General features: G+C 40.5%; 1 protein-coding gene across 1 annotated transcript; it reads right to left on the bottom strand.

Annotated features, from left to right (window-relative positions):
* Positions 1–347: 347 nt before the first annotated feature.
* Positions 348–24488, bottom strand: slc43a1b (solute carrier family 43 member 1b). The gene is made up of 15 exons (XM_071902927.2): positions 24322–24488; positions 19075–19230; positions 16929–17112; positions 16585–16640; positions 15865–15941; positions 7020–7112; positions 6626–6759; positions 5380–5522; positions 4184–4330; positions 3636–3671; positions 3200–3332; positions 1703–1832; positions 1386–1459; positions 1128–1251; positions 348–590 (listed from the first exon to the last, which is right to left on the bottom strand). The coding sequence occupies exons 2-15, from the start codon at positions 19226–19228 to the stop codon at positions 348–350; spliced, it is 1728 nt and encodes a 575-aa protein (XP_071759028.1). The 5' UTR covers positions 19229–19230; positions 24322–24488.
* Positions 24489–24980: the final 492 nt, after the last annotated feature.

The following is a 24980-nucleotide window of genomic DNA, read 5'->3' as shown; positions in this document are numbered from 1 at the left end:
CTCAAATTTGATGCGGCTTGTAAAACAGCGTCAAATTTGATTTTCTTCTTCTTTCTCTGTTGTATGAAAGTGCTTTCTGTAATGCAATAGAGCTAATTATTTTATGTTTAAAATTTGTCATATTATTTTCTGACTAGAATTAGGCTCTTTTGATTTCCTCAGAATATCCATAAACTAAAAAAGACTTGAATTCTCATTGTAAGAATCCAACATTTTGAAGTTTTTTGATTTTTGTTACAGCACCAATACGCATCGTGTCTCAATACCCAGCCTTAGTTACAACCCAACACTACGTAATATAAATTGACTGACCTTATAACATTAAACCTAAAATTAGATCAGTTGACCTAGGCAGCGTGCCCATTTGCTGTGTGTCCATATGCAGCAAGTCCATTAGCTGTGTGCCCATTGGCCTGGTCCTTAGAATTTCCGCTCTCTGATTGGGTTAGAGGAACTCTTTCTTTGGCTGATTGGTTGACAGCCTGCCTGTCACGCTCTGTCTTTTCCCTGGTCAGGTTTCTACGGTGATAGAACAGGTAGCCCGGCAACAGGAAGCCAGCCACTGAGAAGATGAGAAGGCCGACATTGATCTGTTGATGGAAGGAGAGTCACGTCAGTCGAGGTGTGTCAGTTTTGGAAAGATTCTTCACATGCATCCATTTGTCTAAAATGTAAATGTAAATAGTGAGTGTGTACTTGTATGTAGTGGAAGAAGACGAGTACCACCCTCCAACCAACTGTATTAGGCTTAGGCGATATCCAAAATGTAATATTTAATATCTAATATTGCAGTTATTGCAGTTGCTGTTATATTGCAATATTTTACATTTTTATTATATTCTGTTTCTTCTAAATTACATCAAATTTGTGGGGTACTGGGAAATATTACAGGAAATATTGCAATATTCAATATTATCGAATATCGGCCAAAGCCTAAGGTGTATATGTGTTCATGGTAGTAAGGCTAGTAGGTGGTGTAATTACATAGTCAGAGACAGAAGTGGGTGTACTCTGTATGCCTGTGTATACTCTTGATTTCACTACGTGTGTGTGTGTGTGTGTGTGTGTGTGTGTGTGTGTGTGTGTGTAGGTGTGTGTGTGTGTGTGTGTGTGTGTGTGTGCCCTACCCAGTAAGGGTCTCCATTGAGGTGCCCCACCATCAATATGAACAGTGGTTGTTGGAGCAGAGCGAACACAGCACTGATCATCGACTGCATGCCTGTCAGTGTCCCAAAGTGGTTGGCTGGATAACTAGAGCAGGGCGGGATAAAGGAATTATTAACAATTATCAATCAGGATAAGAATAAGAGTGTCATTTTTTCAAATTTGGTAAATAAGTTAGAATTGGACAGCCAACAAATCATTAGGCAATAATGATTACTCACACAGCAGCATAGAGACCTCCACAGCAGGAGTGGATGAACCCTCTGACTACGGTATGGAGAACAAACGACACCACCTTATAGAGAAACACAGACACAAAAACAGACAGACAGACAGACAGACAGAGAATGGAATTATAAATCAGTCTACAAATAAGTGTCTGTGTCTGTGCCTGTATGATTGTAAGTTATATGCATTTGTAGGTATACTGTATTAGCATGCATGAGAACTTTTGTACGTTTTTGCACGTATACACGTCTGTAGAATTTTGATCTTTGTATTCCTGCATGTGGACATGTATAGATATATTTTTTCTAACCTGAATGGGCAGGTTGTCAATCAAGGAAATGATCCCAAAGGTGACCAATAAGAGGTTGGTGAAGATAAAAGCTCTGATGGCATTGGTCAGCTTCTGGATTCTTCTGTCTCTCTTTGGGGGAGCTGATTGGCTGAAGGGGACAAATGTCAAAAGTCAAAAGAGGTGTGTGGGACAGGAAGAGGTGTGAATGTCCCTGGCTGATTATCAGTGAGTGCGTTCTCGTGTCTTCCATGACGCGTTTTATGTAGTATCTAACCGCCGAAGCGCGATTTCAAATCAAAACGACAGGACGGAGGACAGATAGAAACCCTGTTAGTTTCCTCGCCAACCTCAAAATATCGAGGATGCATCAGATGGTGACTTGACCGACGAGAACAAAATGAAAGCCCCATGATTCATTGCGACAATGGCGCATCACGTCCGAGCAGCGCTGCAGTCTACAGTACAGAGCCGGTTAACAGGTGGGAAAATGAACAGCTGTGTGTCTTCATTAATCACGCAGTTCATCTCAAACTGTAAGGAAGCTTCTCTGTGCTTACTTTCATGAGAAGATCGTTCTCTCCAAGACGACTTGGGAAGAACGTTCTCCACAAGGTCACAAGTATCGACTTGGCATTCTTGGATTTGATAATCCCAGAGTCCCAAGAAATTTGCCTGTGCTTTTATCAAGAGGATTTTAGTCAAATCCAAGACCAGAGGGAGTCCAAACCAAGTCACATCAGTCAATCCATATGTCACACTCCTGTTATGCTACTTCCAGTTCCATCTTTACTATTTTATGGTTTCATTGATTTTATCCTACTTTTACTCTGCTTTTATGCATCTTGAGCAACAGTGTTTTTATTGGATCCATTTCTTTCAGTGGATTAAGACAGAATCTGAACTGTTGACAGACTGGCTAGTGTGGACTCTCCTTCCCAGGGCTACTGTCTAGTCCTCACACCAAACCATATGGAAGAATTTAATGCCCGAGTTAGTGATTTATGCAACTTCCGACTGGCAAGATGAAGATCAGGTTGTACATGTAACCAGATGAACGTGATCAATGCACGGATGCACTGCTGTGGAAGGCTATGACCATAATGCATAGCACCGATATATGCGTCCCCCCTCCCAGCCAAATGAAAAGGAAGCCAGGCAGGGAATTGGATTAGGTCAGCTAAACAAAAATGAAATGGTACATCTTTTGCTCAAGGAAAAGTTTTTCCAGACAATCAGTCAGAAGAAGAAAGCTCTTCCTATTGACTACTTGTGCACAAACATATGAAGCCACATCCATTTTGCTTGATTTTTCAACATCCTCTGTGTCTTCAAGGGGGTAGAAGGCAAAAGTTGTTAAAATTAATTTACTTTTGCCACGTTCCATATGCAGGTGATAGGCAGCACTTTCCACCAGCGTTTAATATCATTCTCCAGTTAAAAACAATGAAGATGTGGTTTGCCATCTACAATGTGAACCCTAAAAAGAAGCCTTTTCTCAATGAACCCTCTTCGTACCTCTTCTCTGCATTTGTGGTAGGGTTTTCCTCTTCACACTCCTTCATCCTCCAGTCCATGATGTAGCCAATCAGAGGACAGGTCAGCAGACACAGCAGTTGCAGCGTACCAAAGATAGATGAGTAGAAGCCAACTGGGTAAGAGATGTACAGAGACAGAGAGAGAGAGATAGGTACAGAGAGACAGAGGCAGACAGATCTAAATACTGTCTCAGAGGCTTTTTCATGGTGACAAGAATAAAGGTCTACATTTTTTGTATTGCAGCCATGAAAATGTTTAAATTTAGAGATGTTGAATACAAACACAAAACATCAACTATCTGCAGCTTAAATCCAAAAAATTCAGTATCTGTCTTCAAACCCCATATTGGTCTAAACCCAGTATGTGAACATACAGAGACAATCTCCTATCCACCATTGACCATCTTGACTCTTACCTTGTTCCTCTGCCTCCTTCTCCAGCTCTTCAGAAGCTGAAACACACAACAGCTATAGGTGAGGGATCCTCACAGTCAGTTTGATGATGGGAAACAAACCAGCACTGGGTCATTTTTAATCCAGCATTTTTTAGAATAGTCATTACTTATTACTAATTTCAAAAATAATGTCATTACATTACTTATTACTCACAGGGATCAATAATTGGTTACATTACTTTTGCTATATTACTTTTTTTACACCCCCAAAATTGGCGATTGCATCCTGTCTTAACATCCGAAAATCAGGATAACTAAATTGCTTCACCTATTTGTTTCTGTGTGAACGATCAGGGAAACCAAATAGCATTAATGTCAAATGGTCTTGTCATCTTTTTGCTTGATAAAATCAAGTAGTGTTCGTTCGTCAGCTGAAAGAAGGAGACGACTAATTATGAGGAAATGAAAAACCTGAGTATCATGTTACTACCTGACTCTGTGTTACTGTGTTATTATTAACATGTTGTTGATGTTTTCTATTAGCATTGTTTCTGTTGATGTGTTCTTACGGTGGGGGTCACCGTGGGTGACGAGGAACTCCAGCATCTTGTTCATGGCGCCCATGAAGAAGATCAGCCTCAGCTGAGTCATCGCCATAGTGATGAGACTCCACAGGAAGATGGGAGAGCACACGGAATGACAGAGCGTCACTGAGCCTGCAGAAGGAGAAGGAGAGAGAGAGATAGAGGAGAGGAGGGTGAGAGAGGGATGAGGAGACAGGAGGAAGAGAGGATGAGAGGGTGAGGGCCAAAGAATGGGGAAGAAGTATTGTAGAGAGGAAGATTTACAAGTAAATTACAATTAAGTTACAAGTACTTACCACTTAGTTACAAGTATAATTAGTTCCTTATAATTTAGTTACAAGTATATTTGATTACTTATTACCACTTAGTTACAATTATAGGTGGTTAAAGTTATATAGTTACAAGTACGAGTTATGACTTACAAGTTACCTAAACATCACGTTAGTTACAAGTACAGTTAGTTAAGTATTGCTAGTTAATTATTAAGTTGGTTACAAGTTAGTTAAAATTGTTGGTTAATTCCAAGTCGATTAAACATTAATTACAAGTTGGTTATTTCCATTTAGTTACAAGTATAGCTAGTTTCTTACAAGTTCCAAGTTACTTACAAGTTAGTTACAAGTATAGTTCGCTAATTACAAGTTAGTTACAAGTATAGTTAACTACAAGTTAGTTACAAGCATATTTAGTTACAAGATAATTACAAGTATAGTAAGTTGTTTACAAGTTAGTTAAAAGTATAGTTTGTTAATTACAAGTTAGTTACAAGCATATTTAGTTACAAGATAATTACAAGTATAGTAAGTTGTTTACAAGTTAGTTAAAAGTATAGTTTGTTAATTACAAGTTAGTTACAAGTATATTTAGTTACAAGGTAATTACAAGTATAGTAAGTTGTTTACAAGTTAGTTAGTATAGTTAGTTAATTGCAAGTTGCAAATATATTTAATTACAAGATAGTTACAATATAGCAAGTTAATTAACCTGCTTATTCCTATTCAGGGTCACAGGCCCAATCCCAGCATGCAGCATGGAGCCTATCCCAGCATGCATTGGGCGGAAGGGGGGGGAAACACCCTGGACAGGTCGGCAGTCCATCACAGGGCTCTGAATCCTTGTCATTTGGCACAAATATATATAATTCTAACAAAACTATAAACCCTAACTATAATGTTCCTTACCTTGGGCTGTACTGGGGGAACCTGGCTGCTCAGGTTCTGCCTGCTTGCCTCCCATCATGTCCTCCATGACGGCCACATGGGTGACGAACCTGTCCCCGGTCATCTTGTCCTCTGTCACTACCCCGCTCAGCTTCACCTTTTTACTGTCGAGAGGGAGAAAGAGAGATAAAGTGAATGTACTGTGTATGAACAATACACCTAAAATAACTAATAGCAAACTTGCCCTTTTGACTGGTGATAGAGGGCGGAATGGATAGTAAAGAAGTAGAAGTAATTTTCTTCTTCCATCACCATCCCACTGAATTTTACCTTTCTTACCTTTCTCAACTCTTTTGTTAACTACAATGTGACAGACAGCTTTGCTACCTGGACAGATGTTCCAGAAATTAAGTGAGTTTACTAACATAGGTCTCCAAATGGTTAGAAATACACTAGTGGTGACAGGCTTTGAAAATTCTGAATTAAACTTCTATAGAGTACAACAGGTGGTGACATCACCTGGCACCAAAGACCAGCCAATAGCAGATGGCCAGTGCAGTACCCTACATTTCAACATATTTGGGTTTGGTTTAGTTACTGTTTAATCAGACACACACACATACATATAAACTTGAAATGGAAATTGCTGCTGGAACACTGCAACACAATAAATGGAGTTACAGATCTACAAAGAAACACATCCTCTCCGCCCGCTCCTTCCTCTCCCCTCTAACCCAGGCTAGATCATCCTAATCCTCACACTCCAGCCTGCCTGTGCCTTACAGGCCTAGCCAGTCATTTTTAATTTGTTCAGAAGGTATTCTAGTTAACATCACTCTTCACTCGTGTTCTCACCAGAAATCCCGGCAATTCCGCCTCGAAAAGCTCTAAACTTCCAAAACGATGCATGCGCGTGAGCCTGAACCTTAAAGTGCTTTGGCGCCATCATGTGGCAGTAGGATGAATATTCAACAACAGCACAAATGCAAATCGTTTTCCTCTCTCCACACAAGTATCATGAGATTTCAAAAGGAAATATCACTGGTCTGGGCATCTAAGTGTGACAAAGAAATTTTAGAAAGTCAATATGGTGCATGACTGGGTCTCCACCATTGAAAATGAACTGGAAAATGTAGATTGGGGCAGGACTGCAGTACCGTGACCAGAAACTGTGTGTATATGTTCTTACATGTACAATAATTAATTTGCAGTGTGTATAGGCCGTATGTGTGCGTACAGTGTCTATATAGTGTCTATGTATACTAACGTGTATCTGACGTCTTCAGGGGCAGGGAAGGATTCAGCGGGCCAGTTCAGGAAGCAGTTGAGGAAGACCAGGCAGGCCATACCAGACCAAACCCACATGATGACACGGAAAGACACGCCCAGGTCATAGATCACCTGGAGATTGGGGGGAGTAAGAATGGGTAGAAGACAAGGGTTTTGGGAGGAAGAGAGAGACAGATAGAGACAGAGATGAAGATGATGCGGAGGAAGTAGGAAGTAGGAAGGAGTATAATATAATAAGCACAATATGCAAAAAAATGTAGGGGACTGAATACTTCATAGGGCAAGATATTAAACTGAAGGTAGTTTTCTGATGATTATATTGTGTGTGTGTGTGTCTGTGTGTGTGTGTGTGTGTGTGTGTGTGTAAGCACCTTGACGCCAGGGAAGGTGACTGCCGAGGAGGCGTAGGAACCAATCATCAGAGAAAGGATGGTTGAACGTACATTCCCAAACATGTTAGGCAGCTAGAGAGAGAGAGCGAGAGAGAGAGAGAGAGAGAGAGAGAGAGCGAGAGAGAGAGAGAGAGAGAGAGAGAGAGGTTTTAAGATGACGAAAGCTTCAACAATGTCAAATGAATTGTAATAAACAACCATCAGCACCATGTTGCATAACTTCCCTGAATCCTAGCATCTTCAGCCTTGTGACTAATGGACAGTGGAAAGAAACATTTCCGTAAGGTCAAATCCATGAATCACATTATTAAGTGGCTGGTGTGTTTACATTGCTGAGTTTAGACAGGCCCATGTAGACAAAGCTGAAGTTAGCTCCAGATTCCTAGCTCCTTATTTGCAGCTACTGATGTGCAGTTCGGGAACAATGCTTTGTTGCCACTGGTACTGCAACATGTTTACTGAACCAATGTATTTTTAAACTATTCAGTACCATGTCAAGTACTGTGCCCCAGCATAGGATTCAATACAGTTAGTTAAAAGAATCTTTCCCGCCACTACTGCTGATAGCTGATATTCAAAACCTTTAAGTTTGAACATTTTCATTCCCAAATGTTCCCTAGAATTTTAGTCTTGTCAGGGTGGAAAAGCCTCTGAAACAGCTGATATTTTGTGCCAGTATTCAATATCTTAAAATTTGACCGTTTTCATGCCCCAAAATTCCCAAAATACAAGGATTCTCTAAATCATTTAGTAGATTCTCTGAACAGCATTCAGACCATCATGGGACACTAAAACTCTCCACTGAAAGGCATACTAATGAAATAGTTTCAGGTGGGTTAGCAGCTCCTTAAGGCAGAGTGAGGCAGGTTTCACTGCAGGTTTTACACACTGTTGAGTAAAATCCTCCCACACCACACTGGAATGATTTCTCTGGTCAGACATCTGATAGAAAAATAATAATAATAAAAACATATTGACTGTCTGTGGTAAGGGAGGAACCTCTATCATATCAGAGCTGGAAGACACTGGCTGGACCAGATCTGATTTTTAATAAAAGTCTGCAACTGGAGTCATAGTTTGCACATTAGTAATAATACAGTGGATGACACTGAATGCTCAAATGCTGCAAACTCATCATTAATTATTAATCTCAATGCATCATTATCATCACTCTAATAGTGGTAGTTTTGAAAGAAATGTTACATGCTCATAAAATCCTATATTAAAAACCAAAAACTACTAAAGGTGCTATGAGCAGTCATCTACTGTACGTCCCCATGGATTCAGATGCACTTTATAGTCTTAACCAGCAGGTGGTGCAATTGATTCTCATGGACACTTCAGCTTTTCAGCTGAGCAGCAGAAGTCAAGCTAACTACACACACACACACACACACACACACACACACACACACACTAAACTGCAGCAACAACGTGGCAGACCGGCTCAGCAACATGGTCAATCTGTATTTTCTCAGATGAAAGACCTGTCATTGCCAATACACACACACACACACACACACACACACAGGCACACGCAGACTCTTCTTCTCTGAGCTTCGGAGCTTTGTGTGTGTATGTATGTGTGTATGTGTGCGCGCGCATGCTCATGCACGTGTGTGTGTGTGTGAGCTGGGGTAACCAAGTTTCAAATTGATTCTACAGCTGTCTGTTCCTTTTTTACCTTGGATCAAAGCCAAAAACTATATAGCAAACACACCACACACACACACACACACACACACACACACAGCTTCTGTACTGATGTCACCCATCCACTTGTCGTGACAGCATGCCATGCATAAACGTGTGAGTGTTTCAGTGCGTGAGCGTGTGTGTGTGTGTGTGTGTGTGTGTGTGTGTGTGTGTGAACAGTAGCTGGCTATACAGATGGTTGGCAATAGTGTGATTATAACATGTTTGTTTTGGTGTGTATGCGTGGTGTGTGTGTGTCTGTGTGTGTGTGTGTGTGTGTGTCTACAGCCCTCCACTAACTATAGAGGCAGCTGGACCACTGTCCAACAGACAGCACATATGTGGCTCTGTTCACACTGTAGGCCTTTATGCTCAATTCTGAATTGCTGCTCATATCTGAGTTGTTTGGATGGCTCAGGATTAGAATAATATTATTTGTGATGTTTTGCAAATAATAAAATAATTATTTAGTGATGTTGTGATGCATTTACTGGAGTTAGTCTGAAACTGCCTGGACAAAAGGATGGATTTTTGAAAATGCACATGACTTTAAATGTAACCACTAAAACAAAATACAATTTTAACAATGTCTACATGAAACATCTTTGATCATATATGTATATAAATAGAGGGAAATTTGAATTCCTATAGGGAACCTTAAATCATTTCCGTGTACACCTGTGATCTTAGCTCGGTTGTCTGTTTTTATGTGGTTTGATTTCCCAGTATATGGACAGCCATGAGAGGATAACATCATAGAAAAGGTTAAAAAGCAGATCTTATTGCCTTTGTATATTAAACATAGGCAGGTGGGTTTTTTTTTCTCAAAGACTGGACAGGGACAAACCATATGCAAAAAACATATGGCCATATAGGGCCATCCGCCACACAGTCCAACATATATTGTAAAGTATGTTAATATAGTTATGAATAATGGATACGGCTAAACTATTCAAAATAGAAGTAAATACATTTATGAGTAATGTATCATGGGATAAGATACATTTAAATATAATAAATGTATTTGTGTATCATATATGGAAATACATACATGATACAGAAATAAATACATACACACGTATTGTACAGTATATGACAGTGGCCATTTTTCTAATACTGACATATGCTGTATGATTAAAAGACGTATATGTTGTATGGGTAGGGCGGGTATATAAGTGATTTTTGAAATAGGTCTCCAGCTTATCACAAAATTCTTAAAAAAATATTTCCTATGTTATGTGTAGCAGGTCATGCAGTGTTAAGTAAGCTAGCAAAGTTAGTAGACAAAAAATGGGTATATTTTGAGATAAGCATTTACAAAATTAGTTTGGAGATTGCAATAAAACATATTTTGATTGTGTATCAGAAAATCACTACACGGCCCATCTCTTCCCATTTTAGTCTGTTGACAGTGGGGACTGACAACTATGTAAACTCTGACAAGTCTGATATCATGCTTGTGACAGGCTGACAAAAATACAAAATTGATTTTTAAGGTTTGGTTCACTGACAGTCTAAAAAAAGATTGGAGAAGTAGTGTGCCTCAACTTGCATCTAGCTAGCACCTCAGTGCTGTAATCAGGTATTGTGGAAGCTAAGGAGTGAGTTATGAGCTATCTGTGGGACACTTTTTGATGAAGACTCCATCTTATTTTAAACTGAGTTTATCTATAGAACTGCTAGTTGACAGAGCAGGAAGCTGTCAATCTCTGTGTATCTGATGGCTTAATAGCCCAGGTTGCTGATGGTCTGAATTTATTTTTACTTTTCCTCTCTGGAGTGGACTCCATATTCAGTCCTGTTACACACTACTCCTTTCAAGCTAGCCTAATTTCATTCCACCTGTACATAGTGCAAAGCAACATAACAGAGCCAGTAGCTTCATTCAAAATTAACAACTTCCCAGCCTTGCTGCTGAAGTCAGCACTTTACCCTGACTAATTTGGAGACCCATTTTAATCTTCCCGTGACCCAACTTTTGACCCTGACACCCCCTTACTGCCAATAGAGGCTTGCAGTTGCATCAGAAATCTCCTGCCAGCCATCTTGGAGGTCCATTGGAGAATTGACTGTGCACAAAAAATGTCTAAATATATAACAGCCAGTCCTCCTCCCCCCTACACTTCACAGACACTCTTAGCGGAGGCTACGCTGTGTGTGGGAAACACTGATCATCAGACCTCCTTGGATTAGTCTAGCAAGTAGCACAAATCGGCATCAGCCAGACCGATTTGTCGGCAAATGCTTTGGGAGTCAACACATAAACTATGTTCTCCATGGTCAGGAAAAGTCACCAGCTTGCTAGCCACTTTTGAGAAACAAAGTTGCCAGGGGGTGTCTGACAAGTTGCTAAGAACCTATCTATTAAATTCTGTTGATATGGCCAAGTTGTATGTTTAGCAATGCAATGCTGTTCACAGCCACTATGTTGCCCAACAGCTGTGGACCTCATATGGCCGCCAGAGGCGGTGTTACATCACCTGAAAGCCCTCTGTACTTACGCCAGAAGTACAGAGGTACTTACTGAAATGCTTGTTTTAGCAATGCTTGTTTTAGCTGAAAACAAAATGTGTGCTCAGTCAGCCTACTCTGAGTAAATAAATGGCACGTCATTGACAAGTCATCAGATTTCCACGAACAGAGAGCGCTCCTCTAAACATGATTCAAAATATCAACAACTCCAGGTTATGCCCTCCAGAAGAGGGCTGCTTTAAGTGTGGCCACCGCAAAGTAATATTCTATATTTTGTATCTTTTAATGTGATTAAATATCTATAAATGGTTTTAGAGTGTGATTTAAGTGTCACATTTTTAAGTGATCAACATCATTCAATATTTTTAGGCTCTAGCCTTCCAACCCTGTTGGTCCCGTGGTCATTCATGTCAAAGAGTGTGGGCACTTAATTCAAAAAGCAGACCAAGGCTGTAGGCTGAAATGTAGAACTAGTTACTCATCTTGGATAATGAATCACGCTCAGTATATGAATTGTCTTGAGTGCAGTTTTGATATAAGTTAAAAAAATTTCGGGGGCTCGACTGAATTCAAAAAGTTTGGGCAACAGAGTTCAAGAAGTTACTACCTCTGGACCCTTGTGGTAGGGTCCAAGTCTGTGAGGCCCCAGCTATTGCTAATTAGGGTTTGACCAATATGGGCTTGAGCCAACATTTAGTTCATATTTTGTAGTGTTTTTGCAGTGTTTCCCCAAGAATTGTATTCTTGTCAGGGTGGAAAAGCCTCTGAAACAGCATTTAGACCATGAGACACTAAAACTTTCCACTGAAACCCAGGATAACAATATTAATGCTAATACTAATAAGAGGAAAAAGAACAACAACAACTACAACATCTTTATGCCTATCATTTTTAATAAAACAGCAATATTGGCAAACCGATATAGCGGTCGGGTTACCCTATTGCTAATCACCTTTCAGAAATTGCCTCTCCAGCAGTAAATTAAATCTTGTATTTCTTAGTGATGTGTCAAATGTGAGCCAAATGATTGCATTTTGATTTACCGAAACTGTTACCAAGCCCCTACTGTAAATCCTGTTAACCATTATATAAACAAACCCCAAATGAACTCTCACTGTCTGTCCTTCTCTTTATCTATGTGTCTGCCTATCTGCCTTGGTTGGTCTGTCTGTTTACTTGCCTGTGTCTACCTCCTACAGTTAGATCAGTATATCAGTTTGTCAATATCTGGGTTCTTTTTTTATTAAAAATCAGATCTGGTCCTTTCAGTAATTTGATTGATTACATATTTATTGTAGAATTGATCAATACTACTATGGGAAGTCCTTGACCTGAACTGATTCTAATGAAACATTTTGATCAGATTCCACACAAGTATATATTAATATCTTATTATTATTATTATTATTATTATTATTATTATTATGATCAGCACCAAATATCAGTTACTTGTTGGGCTGCCTGTCTTCAGTCCTCAAGTTCAACTAATGTCACACCACTCTCTCTCACTCTCTCTCTCTCTCTCTCTCTCTCTCTCTCACTCTCTCTCTCTCTCTCTCTCTCTCTCTCTCTCCACTCTCTCTCTCTCTCTCTCTCTCTCCAGTAATGTTTCCATGTAATTTTCCTTCCACCACCGCTCTGTTTTTCCACTCTTATCTCTACTGCCCTCTTTCCATCGCCCTCTCCTTCTCTTTCCATTGGTTGTTCCGTTTATTTTCACCTGCTATTCTCAAGCCCTCCCTTCTCTCCCTTCTTTCTTTCTTTCTTTCTTTCTTTCTTTCCCTCCTCCCCTCACTCCTCTCTCTTCACAGGTATGTTCCCTCTCTTTAGAACATGAGGTAAATAGCTGTAGTGTTGCCAGGTCAGGTGATTACACGCACACACGCGCACGCTCGCCCACACCTACACTCACACACACACACACACAGACACACACACACACACACACACACACACACACACACACATTAGCCAGCCAACCAGCCAGTCCGTGTTTTGTTTTAGTATCCAGGTATTCTAATGAACACAGATGGGCCAAACAAAATGTTGAAAACATGTTTTGGACTGAAGCTGCCATTACCATTTTCATGCTAATTATAAGTATTCAGTGTTTCCCCCAGAGTGTTATTCTTGTCAAGGTGAAAAAGCCTCTGTAACCCCATTTAGACCATCATGGGACACTAAAACTCTCCACTGAAGCCCATGATAACAATACAAATGCAAATATAAAAACTAATATATAATATATATCTAATATATTCTAATATACTTTACATCTGATCAAAATGTCTCATTAGAATCAATTCAGGTTAAGGTCTTCCCATAGACAACCAGTGTAGTGTTGATGAATTCTACAATAAATATGTAAACTGCATCATATCCATCCAATCTCTCATGTATTATAGTATACAGTGTAGTATTCAAATATTTTCATAGGATATCCTTTATATGGAAGTTGACAGTGCATCTAAGGTTTTGGTGGATGGTTTGGTTGGCTGGGAATTTACACAGTTTACATCAGTGGGTTACGTAACAGCTTATCAAAAAGATAACACACAACAACATGTGTGTGCACACATACACACACACACGCACACACACGCACACACACACACACACACACACACACAGATTAGGAAAAACAGAAGTCAGGCCAAAATGACCATGTCAAGTTCAGGACATTGTCTAGGTCATAAAGTGAGAGAGGGAGAGAGAGAGAGAGAGAGAGAGAGAGAGAGAGAGAGAGAGAGAGAGAGAGAGAGAGAGAGGGGCGTGGTTATGGGAGGGTGTGTTGACCGCCCAGGTTTTTAATTGGCTGAGAGGCCATGGCAGAATTTAGAACGAGGGGAACAGCATGTGCCGCTGTCCGGCCAAAATACACACACACAGGCACACAGCGCAGACCCAGCAACAGTAGAGTCACACGCGTTTACAAGCACATTAGTACACGCACAACATTACAAAGCAGAAGCGACAAGTGCTTTTACAGTCACACACACACGCAATGTCAAATCATGAAGGTACAGGGCAGTGTCTACAACATGAATACTGTACTTGATGATGGGAGGTATTTCGAAGTCATGTGAAGAGGTGTCCTACGTCAAACACTGATGGATTACTGACGAAGACCCACCTCCTACTCAAGTATTAGTACTGTTACTGTGCTGAAATTTTAAAAGTAGCTAATTTAAAATGGACTCAAACTCAAGTTACTTAAAAAAAACCATTGTTACATGTGATCTTCCCATAAGGACACAGGAGTTCAATATATGATATTTCATGTGTATTATGCTAGCCATGTCTAAGAGCCTGTAATATTTTCATTAGGTCCTCATTGAACTGCCATGTCTGAAATAGTAACCTTTATAAACCAGCTGACCATAAGTTACTGCTCCTGCTGCTGACGCTAGCTTTCGCTTTCACACTAAGCTAGTTTTCACTTTTTATAGACAATGTTGAGCGTTCTAAAAATAAGATTTTGAAATTCATGTCAATATTCAATCTGTAATAAAAAAACAAACACAAAATGCCCTTTCCCATTGTTCAATAATGTTGCTACAATGATGCTACAACTGGCATGCCTCTAGCTAGGCTAACACAATCCAACGATACTGTAACTGCAAGATGGCTTTTGGTTGATTGTCCCCCACAATGAAATCGTGAAAGGGGACAATGGATCAGCCCCAGTCCGTCCATTCATCCGTACATCACACACAATATCTTGGACACCACTAGTCGGATTAAGTCAAAACCTGATGCCAGGTATGCCAACCTGAAGCTCCGCTCCAGCATTTTCAAAATTACACTGATTGGCCTAAGGGGGGCGCTACAATGTTTGTTTAATTGTCTGTGCATCATCCACAATATCTTGGACGCCACTGATCGGACGTTAGTTAACGTATCATTTCCTCCTGCTTGTGCATGTTTGATGAAGGTGACCAGATTTGTTTGAGGGTTTCGGATTTGTTACAAGCGGTTCGCAAAAATCACTGGCCCTGTCTGGACAGCATTAGTATTACTAGAAGAGTTCTGGTGACAACATGATCTAATAAAAAGTCATGAAATTAGCACAAATTCTGAAACAAATTATGTGCTGTGGACACGAGTTATGTGAAAATGATCTTGCTCTACCACAAATTGGATTACAACACGAATTGGACACAACATTTTCAGCTAAAGGTTGGCAACTAAAGCAACTTGGTTAAGGGTAGGCAAAGGCTTTGGTCAATGGTTAAATAAGAAACCTAAAAATTAAAATTTGACTCAAGGTAGTTCGTACAAGATGGGAATTGAACCCCGGTCACCGGGATTGAAGGCAAACTCACCCCGACCACAACAGTTTTACTTTCTACTGTGCTACTTCAATGTGACACTACTTCCTGTTTATAGTTGTGCCTATTTCATTTGCTGGGAACACAGAATTATAATACTTTATGAGAACTAAATGTCCACACAAGGATTGAAAGATGAGGAAAATCCTCTGAATTGAACTCATATTGGACTGTCCTCCCTACACCTATAAAAGGATAGTTCAGGGATAAGGGGTGTGTGCGTGTGTGTGTGTGTGTGTGTGTGTGTGTGTGTGTGTGTGTGTGTGTGTGTGTGTGTGTGTGCGTGTGTGTGCGTGTTTGTGCGTATGCACACATGCGCATCTTACTGTTAGCGACGTGAAGGTCAGGCAGATTCCTCCGAAGCCGTTGAAGGAGACAGCGATGAAGATGAGGGCAGACAGCACTGGTGGAACAAATAGAAATTAATATGATAAGCTACAATTGAAACTTTAAAGGGTCCATGTGTATTTTCTGCGTCAATGCTGATCTCTATCGTTCGGCAATTGAATAACAACAACAAATCAAAGCAGACACATGGCATGGCCCCTTCTCAAGCACATGCCGGCTGTGAACGCCCCACCCCCCACGCTCTCTGGTAGGAGGGCCTTCATACAACAATAAAAACACAGCCTCGTCCCGGCCCGCTCCTGTGTTTTTGAATGCAGAAATCTCTGCAGTGCGTGCACCATGAGCAGTTTGTTCACTCACTAACATTCAGCAACCCCTGCTGATAGTTGCTAGTCATATTATGCTTCAGTAAAGCAGAAATAGTGCACATTGAACTTTTAATGATCGCTGGGGTCATTGCAGTGGCAAAATAAGAATAAGATACAAAAGGGAAAAATAGAATATAACTTAGAATGGAGTAAATATGGAGTAGAAGGAGTAAGCCCTGTTTGGCCCTTTGGTGGAAACCAGGATATTGGATTACAAGGCAAAGTAGAAGTGGCAACTTACTCAGGTCTTGATAAACAAGGCCTTATATGGGGATGGCTGTAGGGTGGCTATAAGGATTCAATGATAGGCGTATGGATGGGTTTTCCTACCTTCAGGGTTGTATGCTGCAGCAGCTATCATCGCACAGGAGGCTGCAAAGCATGAACTGAAATATACACAGACACAGTTGATGAAAACATACTCTTCTGTGTAGTGGTCTATGTGTGTGGTTTCACTTTGTTTAAAATTTAGTATGTTGAATGTTCAATTGTCACACTCAGAATCAAATCAAATGACATAATTAATGTCTCGTAGCTAGTATGCAACAGACACTAGAGCTTGACCGATATGGGTGTTTGAAGGCCAATACGGATATTTTTGGATACACTGCCAATAGCTGATATTTTGTTCTGATAGTTTTCAGACAAAGCCTGTGTGTCCTCTCCCCTCTTACCTGCCGATGAGCCTCAGTGGGCGTGGCCCGTATTTGTCCATCAAAATCCCCAGGGGTAGAGTGGCTGCACTCAGCAGGAAAGAGCCAATGGTGAAGCCCAGATTCAGCATCTCTTCCTGCTCCACGCAACTCATCCAATCACCGCTCTCCCAGGAAGTCACATTGCTCTCAACAGTCTCATTTTCTTGATTGGGTGGGGAGTTCACAGAGGAAAGAGAGGTTAGGAGGAGATTAACTAAAAAGTAAAAGGTTGAGTACTGAAAGGCTGCCTTGGCGGTGGACGAACTACATGACTGAACAGACTGAGATGTAGGGAACACACACTTGATGACCAGATGTAGGGAACATACACTTGATGACCAGATGTAGGGAACACACACTTGATGACCAGATGTAGGGAACATACACTTGATGACCAGATGTAGGGAACACACACTTGATGACCAGATGTAGGGAACATACACTTGATGACCAGATGTAGGGAACACACACTTGATGACCAGATGTAGGGAACATACACTTGATGACCAGATGTAGGGAACACACACTTGATGACCAGATGTAGGGAACACACACTTGATGACCAGATGTAGGGAACATACACTTGATGACCAGATGTAGGGAACATACACTTGATGACCAGATGTAGGGAACATACACTTGGCAACCTGTTGGATTTGGGGAACACACACTTGGCAAAAAGTTGGATTTGGGGAATACACACTTGACGACCAGATAGATTTGGGGAACACATAGGCCTCCTTGATGACCAGTTCAATTTGGGGAACACACACTCGCTAACCAATTGGATTTGGGGAACACACACTTGATGACCAGATGTAGGGAACATACACTTGGCGACCAGTGGGATTTGGGGAACACGTACACCTACTTGACAACCAGTTGGATTTGGGGAACACACACTTGCTGACCAGTTGGATTTGGGGAATACACATTTGCTGACCAGTTGGATTTGGGGAACACACACTTGCTGACCAGTTGGATTTGGGGAATACACATTTGCTGACCAGTTGGATTTGGGGAACACACACTTGCTGACCAGTTGGATTTGGGGAACACACTTGATGACCAGATGTAGGGAACATACACTTGGCGACCAGTGGGATTTGGGGAACACGTACACCTACTTGACGACCAGTTGGATTTGGGGAATACACATTTGCTGACCAGTTGGATTTGGGGAATACACATTTGCTGACCAGTTGGATTTGGGGAATACACATTTGCTGACCAGTTGGATTTGGGGAACACACACTTGCTGACCAGTTGGATTTGGGGAACACACTTGATGACCAGATGTAGGGAACATACACTTGGTGGCCAGTTGAATTTGGGGAACACACACTTGATGACCAGTTGGATTTGGGGAACATGCATTTGACGACCAGTTTGGTTTGGGGAACTACTACGACACAGAAGCAAAAACAAACATAGAGGTGGAACATTTTTCTTTTCACACCTGTATTTGTTTTCCTTCTCTGGCGCTCAGCTCTCATTGGTCTCCAATCAGATTTGGCTGACATGCTCACACTACAAGAGGTCAAGAAAATTAAACATGTTTGAAATAATTGTGATGGCCCTGACTGGATCAGGAGGCAAGAGATTTAAGTCTTGAACCCTCACACACTAAAAAACATCTGTACAACAGACCTAAACTAGCAAGGACTCGGTCGGTCCAATCCTGAAAATCAGTTGTGATGCCAATTTGTGAATATAATCAGTGCAGTGTGTCCTAACCATAGGGAAATCGCAACTTGTAAGTCCCGCTGTTATTTTGGAACCGCCTCACTGTTTTGCATACATCACAGTTGACACCCATCCTACTGTAGCACAAAGTGCACAGGTAAAGAAACAAGAAATGAGCTTGTGGTGGGGGGTTTCAGGTGTGTCCAAAGTTATTTCTAAATGAAGTTTTGTTCCATTTTCGAGAATGAAATCAGAGGGCGTTTAGAAGACGATAATGACCAATGAACATCTGGTAACATTTTGTTATAGCATACATAGCATTTTTGCACGAAATCCATAAATTATTGACAAACAGAGGCATTTCTTAGTGATTGCTGCGTGAAGCACCTATCTCCTGTACTACATGCTACCAAAAGGCTTGGTCAGATGGTGGCCTTACCTATGCAGAGGTGGGAATAGAAGCCTTCGTTCTTCAGCATGATGAGCAGCGAGCCCCAGCCCAGCAGAACAGCAGAGAACAACAGATTCTCTATGACGGCTGTGATGGCCATCCACCACCTCCTCTTGTACGCCTGCGCCAGGCTGGGAGCCATGACTGCCAGAGACACAGGACACAGGAATATAAAGATATGATGATATGATGAGATTGTCCCTGCAAAACAGCAGAGAACAGCAGGCTCTCTACGTCAGCTATCACCAGCATTCACATTCACGCTGTCCAGTACAACCACAGTCTTCTTACTGGCAGCCACCAAGCAGCTCCATGGAAGCGGTTGGGTTAAGTCAAGTGCCTTGCTCAATTGACCTCACCAGTAGCTACTGAGGGAGTGGAGAGTGGTGTAGGGCAGCAGTGGTTAGAGAGGCTGCCTCATTCAGTATGTAGAAGGTTTCCAACACAGTTTCCTGAAAACTTCATGAAATGAGCACAAACTGTGAAATGCAGATTACGTGTTACGAATTACGTGAAGATTACGTTCCTCCACCACGGATTGGATTCTGTGACAAGAGCACAAATTGGACATGGCATTTTCTCTTGTTTGTCACATGAAAAGGTTCGGTATCAGTTACACTTAAGTAAAACAAAAGGTATTGAGGTTAAGTAACTAATACAATTTGGTTAGAATAAGGTTTTGGTCATGGTTAAATACGAAACATCATGAGTTGGGAATTGAACCCATGTCGTTGGAGTTGAAGGTACATGTATCTGCACATCCACCACCTTGACCACACCCTGACTTTCCACTGCTCTATTTCAATGTCAGCCTACTGCCTGATTGTAGTCGTGTCTCCTTCACGTAAACCCTTTAATGGTGGGAAAATGTATTTCTCTCACATTTCTATGCGCATTTTAACATATCGTGCTCATTGCATGAAATTTCGGGAGACCAGGCTCAGGTCTCTGGTAAGTACTGTCCTGCTTAAGTATCCTTGAGCAAGGCACTGAAATCCTACCCTTCTCATTCAAAGAAGTTTAAACTGCACGTGACTAAAAACATGTTACGAATTCAGTTATTCCCAGCTTGTCTGGGGATTGTAAACAGTGACTTTGCCGTCGTAAACCCACTCCTCTACCCTTTAGGCTGCCCCCATCATTATGAATGTTGTCATCATTAAACACCATCGCTGTTACATATTATTACACTATTGCATTCATTATACCCTCTGGTAAAGTAGGCGGTGCTATATGTGATGTTATTAGTGTGTGACTTGCCATGAAACTTGGAAGGAAAACAAGAAGGAAGTAATAAGGAGGGGACAGGAAGATAAGATGAAGAGCAAGAAGCCTGAACCCTTTTGACCTTCTTGCTGGGACTATCAAGTGTCAGAGAACATGGGTAGACCTAACCCACATGGACACACACACACACACACCCACACACACACACCAAAATAAACAGTACAGTAACTCAGTCTATACTCTTTTGAGTAAATGGGTCCAGTGTTGTAAGGAAATTCTTCCCACCCATGAGTGTGTTAGTGCAAATATTTAAAGAGTATGTGTGTGTGTGTGTATGTGTGTGTGTGTGTGTGTGTGTGTGTGTGTGTGTGTGTATGTGTGTGTGTGTGTGTGTGTGTGCAGGTTGTGTCTGAATCTCTAAAAGGCACATGTTTGCATATGGGAGTCCTGCTGATGACAGAAATAGCAGTGGTCACACGCACACTCACACACGCACACACACACACACACACACACACACACACACACACACGCACACACACATACACACAGCCGAAGGTGCCTTAAGGTTCAAAAGGACACAGTTAAACCAGGCATGACATTTTAGGAAACTCACTTTCAAGAATTTAGATACAGTGTAAATATAAAATGTGATATTTCCAATTTCTCCACATGCATACATATTAATGGTGGCAAGACCTTCCCACTTTCCATCATAAACTGAAAACCGAAATACTTGATGTCGCCCTCTTCCCACTGAAGGATTTTCCCTCTCTAAATAATAAAAAAGGAAAAAATCCCTCCCATCTCTCTCCTTATCTTTTATTCTATTTATTTTCCTTGCACTTCACTTTTAATATAATCGTCCATATAATCTCCCTCCTACACTTCCAAGATTTTCTCTTGACGACCCCTTCTTGACTTACTGGCATCATGTCTGCTCACAGCTTCAGTCCATAGAATATTAGTAGCATCTTTAGAAAATCCCTATCAGTTGACCCAGAATCCAAAATACCTACAAAGAAGGAAATGTTGAACAAATGTAACGCGATGCCCCTGTCCGACCTCCCTGCTCACTTGTGTTCACGTTAAATCCAAATGTAAAAATCCAGCCTAAATGACAAGGTTGGGCTGCAATAGAGAAGAGTGTCCCATCCCTGCTAATTGAGGTGCCATATTCTCTCTATTTAGGAAGTGGTTAATTGAAACTTAAAAGTTCTTCCCATGAACTCTTAACAGTTCAATCAATCTGTTAAAATGAACACCTCTTTCCAAAAGCAGGAAAGCAGAAAGGCAGCAGTCTAAGATGATGCTCTAAGATGAAGCTACCGATAATGACTGGCAATATCAGTGTTTAAACACACACACGCACACACACACACACATACACAGAGGTCATTGCAAGAGGCATGAGCTGCTGTCTATAAATGATCGACGGCCGTAAGAGAATGTCCCTCCCTGCCAAGACTGTCATTGTCACAATCCACCGCTGACTGAACAAGATAAACAGGTGAGGATAGCACACACACGTCTAGAGATTATGATACACATACAGTATATATATACTGTATGTGTATCAAATCAGTCATGATGCTGACAGCTACTGCAGTGATTCTCAAACTTTTTCACATCAAGGACCCCTAATTTAGATCATTTGATAAGATTTTGTCTCTCAGACCCAAATCTGAAAATATTTTTGTTAGATATGATTTTGTCCAGAATTCCATGACTATCTGTATTGTAGGTAGAGAGATAACAGTGAAACTATGATCACAACAGTCATTCTTCTACATTCTCTAATTGTGTTAAGTATTCAGTCCCCTAACATTTTTGCACATTGTGCTAATTCTATTATACTCTTATTATAATAACTATCATACGCTCACAATGTGCTTTTAATGTGCTTATGATATCTTATGATACATAATACATTATTTTGGGTAACCGGGACAGTCAAAGTTGGTGGCTGATCACATATGTTGGTATACCAGTACATCTCATAATAAAGTAAAATATGACTTCAAACTCAACTGAAAGGGGCCAGTATCCACACACACACACTCACATGGTCAAAGACACGTGCACACACACCACACACACACACACTCAGAGCAGAGCTGCAACAGCTGAAAATAACTTGGACAGATAATGTTTGTGTCAATACTTCTCTATGTTAACACCATGATACTGGAAAACACACTGCACTTTAAAAAGAGAAAGGGAACAGAAAGAAAGAGAGAGGTATTTAATTATGAAGAAAGAAAAAGGGATTCATACAGAGAGAGAAACGTAGAGTTAGTGAGGAAGAGAACAACGAGGATATTATTAATTGTATTAAAATGAGAGAGATATTAAAAGAATTCACAGAGTTTTTGGTAGATTGTCCCATTGGTCAACTTAGAATGTCTGTGTTCCCACTAAACGATAACTAAAAACATCCAAAATGATAACTATAACTATATTTTTGGTCTAATCTCAGAACGATTTTTTTAGATGCAATAACAAACTTTCAACCAATCAAATTAAAGTCATAAGAAAGAAGGGGGCAGGAGAATTCAGTAGTTAACTGCATCGATGCCTTCGTTTGCTGAGGAACTTGAGAAATTCAACTGTAGTGTGAATGCGTTAGCAACAATGTATCGTTATAGTTTATAGTTATCGTTCTAGATGTGAATGGGCCCTTGGAGCTGCTATAAGTTCCCATTTACTCACTATGAGATAATTCTAGTGGCCTACTATCACTGGACTGGCTAAAGTGTTAGCATGGAGCTACTATCACTCAACATAGTGTATGCTAAAGTGTTAGCATGGAGCTACTATCACTCAACATAGTGTATGCTAAAGTGTTAGCATGGAGCCTACTATCACTGGACTGTGTGTGCTAAAGTGTTAGCATGGAGCCTATCACTCAACATAGCTTATGCTAAAGCGTTAGCATTTAGCCTACTATCACTCAACATAGTGTATGCTAAAGCGTTAGCATGGAGCACCAGAACCAATGATCTACTGGGGACACATGGATGAATGCGGTGTCTCCGTTCTCATCACTTAACAGGGAAGTTGACCAATTGGACAATCTACCAAAAACTTGGTGTATTTAATTAAGACAGATTTGTACAAAGAGAAAGAAAGATAACTGAATAATGAGATGGTGTTTGTGAAACTACAGATGACAGAAACCAATAGAGAGAATGAGCCATCATTTGAGGATTATAAAATAGAGAATGAGGAGAGATAGAAGATAAGGAGATAAAAGAAGGAATAAAATAAATAGATACACTGAGAGATTAAAAAGAAATGAGTAGGATCGACCGAAACAAAGAGACAGAGTGATCGACAACATTGTCTCAGCCTAGTGGGAATAAATCCTGGTGAGATTTTTTCTCTTACGTATATTCTATTGTGAATATAGATTAAAACATTAAGATGATGTTTTTATTGCAAACTTCCCTTTTTTCTATTTAAATATATTTATATATTTTTATATTTTGTTTTCATTTATGCATAGATATGTGATATGCAGTATTTCTTACTGTTGTAACATTGGGGCAAAAGAAATAAATAAACAAATAAACAGCTTGCTGACAACACACACACACACACACACGCACACAACTTTTTGTTTTTAGCTCCCTGTCAACTTTGTCGAACTTGCATCTTCATTTGGGGTATTCAGGTTTAGATACAAATCTCTCTCTCTCTGTCATACTCTCTCTCTCTCTCACACACACACACACACATACACACATATATTCATAACCACGTGTTGAGTAACGAGCCCAACACCGGTCATGACAACATAACTTTAACATATGATACTGTAAGCCTAGTTTGTCCAATCCCATACAGTAACAAAAGTTACTGTATGGTATGTTTCCTTAGATCCCTTTTCCAGCACTGTCTCGCATTTGACTACAGGGATGATATGACAAAAAGAATCATATTATTATCAATATATATCTGTAATTTTACTGCATTGAAAATCAATATTTACCTAAGTTCACTTACTTTAAAACCTGTTTTCCCCGAGTTGGATGAACTCTGCTGATGTGCTGCTATTTCTTCTCCGGTCTTCTGTATTGAATGGAGTCTCTAATGCTTATTCAGCTTTTTCTTGAATGAGAATGAAAAAAAGTTGAATTCTGTTTTAGAGTTAGAGAATTCTTCTGTATTTCTTTCTTTCTTTCTTTCTTTCTTTCTTTCTTTTCGTCTTGCAGCAGTGGAAAGTGTGATATCCCTTCTCTCTCTGTGGTGACTACTTACTGGCACAGAAAACTCACATCTACTCTCTCTCTCTCTCTCTCTCTCTCTCTCTCTCTCTCTCTAACCCTATCTCTATGTCTATAAAAGGAGCCCAAGTCTGCCCCCCACCCCACCCCACCCCACCCCACCCCACACACACACACACACACTCAGAAACACACACTTTTTGACTTTGATGGATCAGATTCCTTCCAAAATCTTTTTCATTTGAGCTTAGAATAAGAGGATCACTTTGTCACTTTGTGATCACTTTATATTACATTTAGTACTGTAATGTGGTAGACATTATATGAATGCACAGTACTGTATTTGGTTGCTTGCTCTCTGGCCCCATCATGTGGGGAACCACATTTTTTTTTTAACTCTGTTTAACAACAAAACAACCCATAACCCTAACCCTGAGC

The sequence above is a fragment of the Centroberyx gerrardi genome, chromosome 3 (genome assembly GCF_048128805.1).
Source record: "Centroberyx gerrardi isolate f3 chromosome 3, fCenGer3.hap1.cur.20231027, whole genome shotgun sequence".
NCBI classification, from domain to species: domain Eukaryota; kingdom Metazoa; phylum Chordata; class Actinopteri; order Beryciformes; family Berycidae; genus Centroberyx; species Centroberyx gerrardi.
Note: the sequence above shows the minus strand (reverse complement) of the source record. Positions and strands in the feature narration are given on the sequence as shown.